The 8,617-nt window shown below is 48.1% G+C and overlaps 1 protein-coding gene and 1 pseudogene across 1 annotated transcript in view; one reads left to right on the top strand and one right to left on the bottom strand.

The window, feature by feature from the left end:
* Positions 1–3,562, top strand: part of LOC120585721 (arylacetamide deacetylase-like 3) — a 7,128-nt gene extending 3,566 nt beyond the window's left edge. Inside the window, exons 3-4 of the mRNA XM_039842043.1 lie at positions 941–1,004; positions 2,788–3,562. Of these exons, the coding sequence (XP_039697977.1) occupies positions 941–1,004; positions 2,788–3,562 (839 nt within the window). The remainder of the gene's footprint in view (positions 1–940; positions 1,005–2,787) is intronic.
* A 4,569-nt stretch (positions 3,563–8,131) lies between these two features.
* Positions 8,132–8,250, bottom strand: LOC120585959 (uncharacterized; annotated as a pseudogene).
* Positions 8,251–8,617: the final 367 nt, after the last annotated feature.

The following is an 8,617-nucleotide window of genomic DNA, read 5'->3' as shown; positions in this document are numbered from 1 at the left end:
TCACCATTTTTTTTTTTTTTTTTTGACAAGTGAAAATCCTGTCCGGATTTCTTTCGATGCGTGCAAACAGGTACTTAATGCAGATGTTTTGGAAAAGTGGAATGTCGTAAAGCGACCTTTCAAAGAGCGGGGCATACCTGTCTATACCGACGGAATTCACACACCGCGCAAGGCAGCGTTTGAAGGCGTGTGATTCGGTCGCGTTTAGTCCATTCACAATGTTGGGCAGCCACCACCTCTACTTAGTTAGAAGTAAGGATTTTTAAAAAGTGAAAATAACTAAAACATCATTTTGTTTCACATCAGGTATTACCTGAGACAAATTCTGGTACACAGACAGGAGGACCAAAGATTTGAGGGAAGTTAATGAAAAAAAAAAAAAATCTCTCAAAATTGAGACAATTTTCTTATCTTAATTCCCCCCCGACTCTGGAAATTTTGGGGGAAAAAAACACCTTTTTAGAGCTTCCTAATCTGTGGAATGCCAGGATCCATTGCTGTAGCCTTTAATGCAACCATTTATTAATATTCGTATCTAATAATTTATTAATATTATGTGCGTGGCAGGCCCTTTGTTACACGTGGAAGCCCTTTATGTGCATTAGCTCATCGAAACCCCCAACCACCCTATGATTATCATTATTTCCATTTTCCAGATGAGGAAATCAAGCCTCAAGGAGTGAAAGGACTTGCCCATGCACTGCTTCAGTTCAGGATAAAAGGAGGCAAAGTCACGATTTGAACTTGGGTCTGAGCCCAGAGCTCACACATTGAACCACTGCACTGTGTGGCCAAACAGCCTCTCAGATGTTGAGAATGAACAGTCACAGCCCAAGAGCTCTGTCCATGGTGGTTGTCGGTGAGAAGCAGGCAGCTGATGATGGCTGGCAAAGGAAGCCCACTAGCTTTTCTAGTAAATTTAAAAACCTTTATTTTTTAGAGCTCTACCAAAACATATGCAGTCGCTTGTCCAAGGAGAGTGACTCAGTGGTTCTAGCAGTTGGGTGAGTAAAGGGGAAGATAGGGAGGGGCCAGGCTGCGACCTGGAGTGATGGGGTGGGAGGTAGGAGCTCGGGCAGGTGGGGAGTCAGAGGGACACCAGGCGTGGGGAGGCCAGCGAGGAGGAGAGGAGGCAAGAGGGAGAGACAGAGGCGGAGACCGGGCACTCCTTCCTGCAGTTGGCCCTTGGGTACGTCTAGGTGGGGCTCTCTGCGCACAGCATCATTTGGAAGCGAGGTGGGGAGTGGGCATCGTCAAGGAGATCACCTGGAGCACTCTCAGGTGAGATAATCCTCTCCTTTGAGCAGAGCAGCTGCACATTCTGGATCCTTAGCACCTCCCTGCACTAAATGCCTACACATTTACATCATTTCCATTTCCGTGCGCTCCAGAGAGGGAGGTGCGCCCTGGTGAGATCCACTGAAGGAAGCCAGAAAAGTTAGAAAGCCACTCTCTCTCCTAACCGATCCTGGAGAGTCACGTGCCCAGCCTGGAACCTCAAAGACAGCTTGCTGGATATGGGGCAGGAGAGACCTGGGGTGGCCCCTCTTGGGCCTCCAAGTCAGGCAAACGAAACGCATATGAGAGGTGGTCACTGTAGTGGTTTGACCTTGTCCTTCTGCCCTGCTGCCTGACACATTGTCACACTAGGGTGTGGCCGGTCCTCCTGATTAAGCTTTTCCTGCAGTTTCGTATAAGTGCACATACCAAAAAGAAATATCGATTGCCAACATCTTGATGGGGATAGATTTCTCAGCTTTCCTGTGGCACAGCTAGTGGAGTAGAGTAAAAAATACAGAAGTCAGTCTTTCTGTACTGAAGCTCATCACTTTACAGTTCTCGGCTCCGAAACCATTTCTGCAGTGGGATGGAGATCTTGATCCAGTTGTTGGCCACTATATGCCTTACTGTTCTGGTCACGTTGAACTAAGAGATCATTGGTAGAATAAAACTGGCAAATCTCTGCAAGGAAATTATTTTATGACTCCAAGATAGACAGGGGTTAGGTGTTGAAAGCATTGCCATCCCGGGTCGTTAAGAATAGGGGGCATCAGAACAGAAATGGCTGGAGGAAGGTTTGTTGATCCCATTATGTTCACTTTAAAAACAAAAAAATTGAGACCAGCATTTAAAATGATGAAATTTCTCACAAAACCCAGATTTCTAGATTCTCTTGGAAAAATGGAAAGGTCTAGCAATGCCAGGCTGGCGAACCTGCATGACGGCAATCCGATCCTGGAAAAATGGGCTCATTGAGGGTGGCTGACCTGGAGGCAGCCTGTATGTTACCTCCTGGGCCCTGGTGGCATTTAAGCCTTCAAGATCCTCCCATGAAACCTGTGGGCATGGCAGGGTTAATTAGAATCTAAACCCAGGCCACTTGGGGTTGCTCATAAAAGAATAAAAAAAAAAAAAAGAAAAAAATTGGGAACTGGTATGAATTAGGGAAGCACCCATCAAGTAGGTTCAGAGTATGGGGCTTGTGTTGGTGGTAGCTAAGTTGCTGACCGATACGTGGATTATAGGGCTCTTGTGGTCACAGCTTGTCCCCCAAATCGGCATTGGGAGAGTGGGAGTAATAGCTACCACTTACTGAGCCCATGTGCCAGGCACTGAGGGCTTTAAGTCTATCAGCTCATTTAAGCCTCATACCTTAACATCTCCTGCTCAGGCTTCAGAAAGAGAAGTTAATGGAAGAAATTTGAGCTCAAGGATGCCAGACTCAGGAATTTTTGGCTCTGCTAGGATGAAGAGCGTCAGCCGTGTTCCTTGATTTCTTTTTTTTAGGTATCGCATGTTGCCATGGCATAAGTTTCCAGTGCCGTTGAGAGACTGCATCACGGCCACCATCCACTTCCTGAAGTCTCTGAATGCTTACGAGGTGGATCCGGCTCAGGTCGTAGTCTGTGGTGACAGCGCGGGTGGGGGCATTGCGGCGGCAATCTGCCAGAAACTTGTGGACAGTCCAGATCTCCCCAAGATCCGTGCCCAGGTCCTGATCTATGCTATTCTGCAGGCGCTGGACTTGCAGCTCCCTTCCTGGCAGCAGAACAAGTCTGTCCCACTGCTCACCCAGAGCTTTTTCTTCTACTGTATGTTTAATTACCTGGACATCAGCCCCTCCTGGAAAAGCGCCATCATGAATAAAGCCCATCTGCCTGCCGAAGTCTGGGAAAAGTATAGAAAGTGGTTGGGCTCGGAAAACATCCCAGAGAGGTTTAAGAAGAAAGGCTACCAGCCAATGTCCCCAAAGTCCCTGGATGAAGACGCCTATCTGGAGACAAATATCATTCTGGATTTGATGAACTCGCCCCTGATTGCTGAAGATGAGGTAGTGTCTCGGGTCCCGGAAGCTTTCATCGTGACCTGTGAGCATGACATTCTGCGGGACCATTCGCTGCTGTACAAGAAGAGACTGGAGGACCTGGGAGTCGCAGTGACGTGGCAGCACGTGGAGGATGGTTTCCACGGAGCGCTGAGCACCCTTGACTGGGGATACTTGGAGTTCCCCTGCTCCACGAGAATTCTGAATGCCATCGTCCATTTTCTAAAGGGCTTATGACCATTTTTCCTTTCCGCTGGAGCCATGCGAGTGTGGGTCCTGCCATCATCCAGTTCCCCGTGGGGCTGTCTAATGCTGACGTAGATGATGCTGAGTGGGGCTAGGGAGGGTGTCGAGGTTGCCATCTCCTTCTCGCTCCGTGTTCTAGAATCAGAAAGTATAGGTTTTTGATGTTTGAAGGGAGAGGAGTAGAAGAGGCAGGATGGGGGAGGGTAGGACTCTGGGTCCATGTCCACCATTGGGAAAGTTGGAGCTGACGGTCTTCAGTGGCCATTTGCAAAGGCGAATGAGCATGTAGAGGTTGTTGCTCACTTCCGTGGGGAAGGGTTCAGACTGCCCAGGCTGATCCAGGCTGTGGGCAACAGGGGTGTCCACTTGGCTCTGGAACAACTGAGGGGCACCATGTGCAATCTCACGGTCCTTTTCCAATATGGCCCGGAGGGCAGGGTTCTGACGTTCCAGACTGCAGGGTGGAGGTGGAGAAACGTGCCTCTTCTTGAGTGCAACTCAAAGGGACACATTTCCTGCTATTCTTCTCTGAGTTCAGAGTCTCAACTGCCTGGGCTGTAAGAGTTAGAATAGAATGGATAGGTTTTCCACAGTGGTTGGCACCTAGCAGCAGATGAAGACAGCCCAGGGCCACCGGACTAGGGAACTCTAGAGCTGTGGGCGAGTCAAAATCAGGCTTCCAACCAAGGGCCTGGAAACAATGTTATGTCAGTCGAGAGGAGATGGGAAAGAAGCTGTATCCTGAGTCAAAGACCCAGGAACACTGCGTTGGACCAAAACTCAACCATGTCTACAGCGAGAAATTGAGGGAGGGCCAAAGGGACTGAAGATGTGTTAGCAAGAACGATTTCTGTTTAAGAGACAGAACCAACTCGAATTGACCTAAATCAGAGAGAGAACGTGTTGGTTAATGTAGCTACAAATTCTGGGGAGAAGTCAGGCGAGGGTTGGTGCAGGACCTCGAGCAGCGCCACCAGCCGCCTTCCCTTCTTTCCTCGATTCTGTGCTTTCTTCTGTTTCCTTCACCTTCGCCTCTCCACACAGGGGCCCCCGAGCAGCTCCATTATTCTCCCAGAGTCAAGTTCATTGTTATGGATTTGCCTCATTCTCAGCAGTCCCAGTAGAAATCACATTGTCACTTGATGGCTCTATGGGCTTTCCGAAGGGCGTGTCCAGTTGCTACAACCAAGGGGATGGAATGTTCTGACTGACCAGGCACAAGTCTCAGGTCATCCTTGGAGTGAAGGCTGGGATCAACTCTACTTAATGCTTGAACCGAGCATGGAGGCGTGAGTACTTCCCTCGCATCGACAGGAGACTGGGTGGACATCAGTGCTTACTCTATTAGAGAATCTTAATTGAACCCCGAGCCAAGGTACTTGTACGTGGAAGTGGCAAGAGATGTCAAGGACCACTAGGCAAGTTGACCACCTGCCCATGAAGAATAAAAATTTCTTTAGAGGGATGGCCTAGGCTCCCACGCTGGCCCTACCTGGTCTTCAGGAGGCTCTGTTCCTGATTGGCCATTGGCTTTTATAGACCAAGATCCAAGATGACGGCACGAGGACCCCAGGCTCGCCTTAGCTTGCTTTCAGCTGCGTGTGCTGAAACACAGGGCAGGGAGGAGCCACTCACAGCAGGTAGACCAACAGGTGGCTTTGTTGGAGAAACACGAATCACTCACTGAAAGAAGGGTAGTTGGTGGGAGCATTGGAATCTGAGAAGCGCGGTCTGTTCTGAGACAGGCCTCTGAGTCGAGTCTGGGTTGGCTCCCCTCCTGGAGCGTTATTTCACGCCTACCTCTGGAGGTGGGTGGGGAGACATGAGCTCTTTTACTGTGTGGTGCTGAGGAGTGGATGAGCCACTGGAGAATTGTGCCCAGTGGAAGTGAGTGGGGTATACTTTAGGGGCTGGAAGCACCTCTGGGTGGGCTCTTTGCCAAGGCTGCTTCCCTCTGTGGATCGTGGGAAATAAATCGCTTTCACCCCTAATGGCTGGTCAGGTTGATTTGAGGCCCAGATGGTCCACTGTTCTGCTTTACCACGTCATTGCTATCCTTCCTGCAACCCGCTCCTGAGGCTCAGGAAATCGAAAAGGGGTAGAAATGAATGTTCACTGAGAACCAACTACATGCGAGGCACTGTACGGAGCTGTTTAAATTTGCCACCTCATTGTGAAGAGAGAACACCTATTTTGGGTCACTGCCCAGGCATTTATCAGTGTGACGACCCTACCCACAGCTAGTCTGGACATTTAGGTAAGGACCTGAGCTTAAAATTCCCACAGGTTCCCACTTATTCTTTTCCCCCCAGGGCACCTTTTAAAGTAAGCCCTTAGAATTGAGCCCATGAAAAGTGAGTGACCTTCGTCCTGACCACCTTATAAGTAATAGTGTCCCCTCCACTCGCTGTTTCTGAGATCTGTAAGTAATAAATCTTGTGACTTCTGTAAGTAATAAATCTTGTGACTTTACTTCCTTCGTGTGAATGTATTAAAACTGTGCCTTCAATCAAAATGAACCGGGGTCTTCACTTCCCAAATGTGGGGGGCTCAGATACCAAGGGAGCTACCTGCAGACCCCAGTGGGCAGCTCGCGCCTCCTCATTCAGCAGGGTGACCTGCTGAATGTTCTGCGTAGTCTTAATTCAATATGCCAGCTTCAGCCCCCACCCCGATATACTCTATGTTCCTCACACAGATTCTACAGAGTGGGTATTGTTAAGCCTATTTTACAGATGAGGAAGCTGAAGGCCAGAAACATTAATAACAACACTCATTTCCTGTCTCTTTGTCGTCAGGCTCAAAGCCCTCTGATTAACGGGTTTGTCCAAGGCCATGTGACTGTCCAAGCACTGTGCACGGCAACCCTGATCTGTCTGACAACAGCCCGCTCCTGTCTTGCCCCATGGCCCATGAGCTCTTTTCTTTACCACCATTCAGAATTTACATGAAAAACAATGACTGAGCCCACGGCTTTATTTGAGTCACTTCCCATCCAGGTAGGTGTCAGCTACTGTCTGACAGAGTCCAGTATTTTGCCGTCTGGTTTTCTTACTTGACTGTAGCTTTCTTGAAGGCTGAATGACTTTGAAATTGCTATTTCCCTCGTGGAATACACAGCTGAGTGACTCAGGGAACATGACTCAGGGAAGATCCGCGTGTGCGCACACACGCACACACACACACACACACACACACACTCACACCCCTTTGAGCACAGATATTCTGGCACTCTGGTAGTTTTTTCTCAGGACTTCCCTGGAAAGATCTGCCCGTTAGCCCAGGGCAAGTGCCATCTACCAACGAACAACGTGTTGCATCTCAAATTGCTATCTTTGGTCAGGAGGAAATTGAGGACAAGGTCTTAGGGCAAAGTCGAAAAACTAGCAAAATTAGTCTCTGCTGCTCTTCACCCCAGTTCCCTTCCAGCATCCTCCTCGTGGCCCCTCCTCACCTGCACCCAGGACCGCCCTGCCTTTCTGACCCCGAACCTGTCTCCCTCTCCCCCTGCACTCTGCTCCAGAGCGACCGCTTGCTCATTCCTCTTATCCTGGGCTAGTATAGGCTGCAGAGGTTAGGTTCTACTGCAATGACAAGTGGCCCCACGGCCTCAGTGGCTTATGACAGCAAAGGTCTATTCTTATTCACATTACACATTGGATGGCTCTCACGGGTCACCTGCAGCTCTGTTCCACATTTGTCTACTCCGGGATCCAGGTGGATGGAGCCGCTTCTATGTGAAATATCTCCAGTCTTGTGGCAGAGAAAAAAAGAACATGGCAGATCACACACTGACTCCCCAGCTTCTGCTCAGAAGTGATGCTCACTGTTCCTGCTCACTGTTTACTGGCCAGAGCAAGTTCTGTGGCCAAGCCTGATGTTGAAGGGACAGAGAAGCATAATCGTCCCCAGAGAGGAGCAGCAGATATTTTTGGACAATAGGACGGCTGCCACGCTCTCAATCATATTTTCATTCCTACTCTACCTTTTAAAAATTAATTTGAAATTATGTAAGTGATACACAAACATGTTCTCCTTTTAAATAAAACCCTCAGATTCTAGAGATAAGGCTAAAGTCCCTTTTGGCCACTTTCCCTCAACTCTATTTCCTTTTATCTGGATGTATCCACTGTTACTTTTTTGGGGGCGTAAAGAAGTCTTCCAATCCTTCAACACCCGTTTCTATGCTTTCACATACACAGATAGAGAAAATACACAGGATTATTTTGTGGGATGACTTTGTCAGATATTCGTACGTAACAGAATAATAATTCTGTCCATTTAGTGCCACTTGGGTTTTTTCACTTAACAATATGTCTTAGGAATCTAGCCTAAAAATAATGTAGATTTCTCCTACTCTTGCTTCGTGGCTACTGCATAGCATTCTATGGTATGACTGTATTACAGTTCTTAGCCATTCCCTACAGGTGGACAGTTTTGGTCTCTTTTCAGCGTGTTTTTTTGTTTGTTTGTTTGTTTTTAGGTGAGGCAACCCTTGGGTGACCTCACAGATTGCAAGGACCTTGTCAGCTTACAATCCCTTATTTTTTTATTTTTTTATGCCTACAGCACCTGGTCTTCCTAGGTGGTCTCCCATCCAAGTACTAATCAGCCCCGACTCTGCTTAGCTTCTGAGATCAGACGGGATCGGGCTTGTTCAGGGTAGGATGGCCGTAGACACTTTTCAGCTTTTTTAAAACAGACAAGTCTATAGTGAATATTTCTGCACATGTCCCCTTGTGCATGTGTGATTCTTTTTTATAGATTCAAAAAAGGGGACTGTTAACTGGGCACATTACCAAAATGCCTGTCTCATTCCTTTTTTTTTCCCAAAAGATCTCAGCTGGGAGGGAAGTAGATGGATCATAACCACCAATCCTGAAAACAGAGAAAATTCGCTCAACAATTGGCAGGTGGCCCAAGGTGGTACGGCACTTCTATGTTTTCAAAGGAAAATTGCTTAAGTCTGAATCAGTGGAGGAACTGGGGCAAGCTGCAGTCTTACCGGGTTGTTGCTTGTAACCTCCTTTCTTCCATCTAACAAAG

Source organism: Pteropus medius, unplaced genomic scaffold (assembly GCF_902729225.1).
Source record: "Pteropus medius unplaced genomic scaffold, Ma_sr-lr_union100, whole genome shotgun sequence".
Classification (NCBI taxonomy): Eukaryota; Metazoa; Chordata; class Mammalia; order Chiroptera; family Pteropodidae; genus Pteropus; species Pteropus medius.
This window is presented reverse-complemented; position numbering and strand designations above follow the sequence as displayed.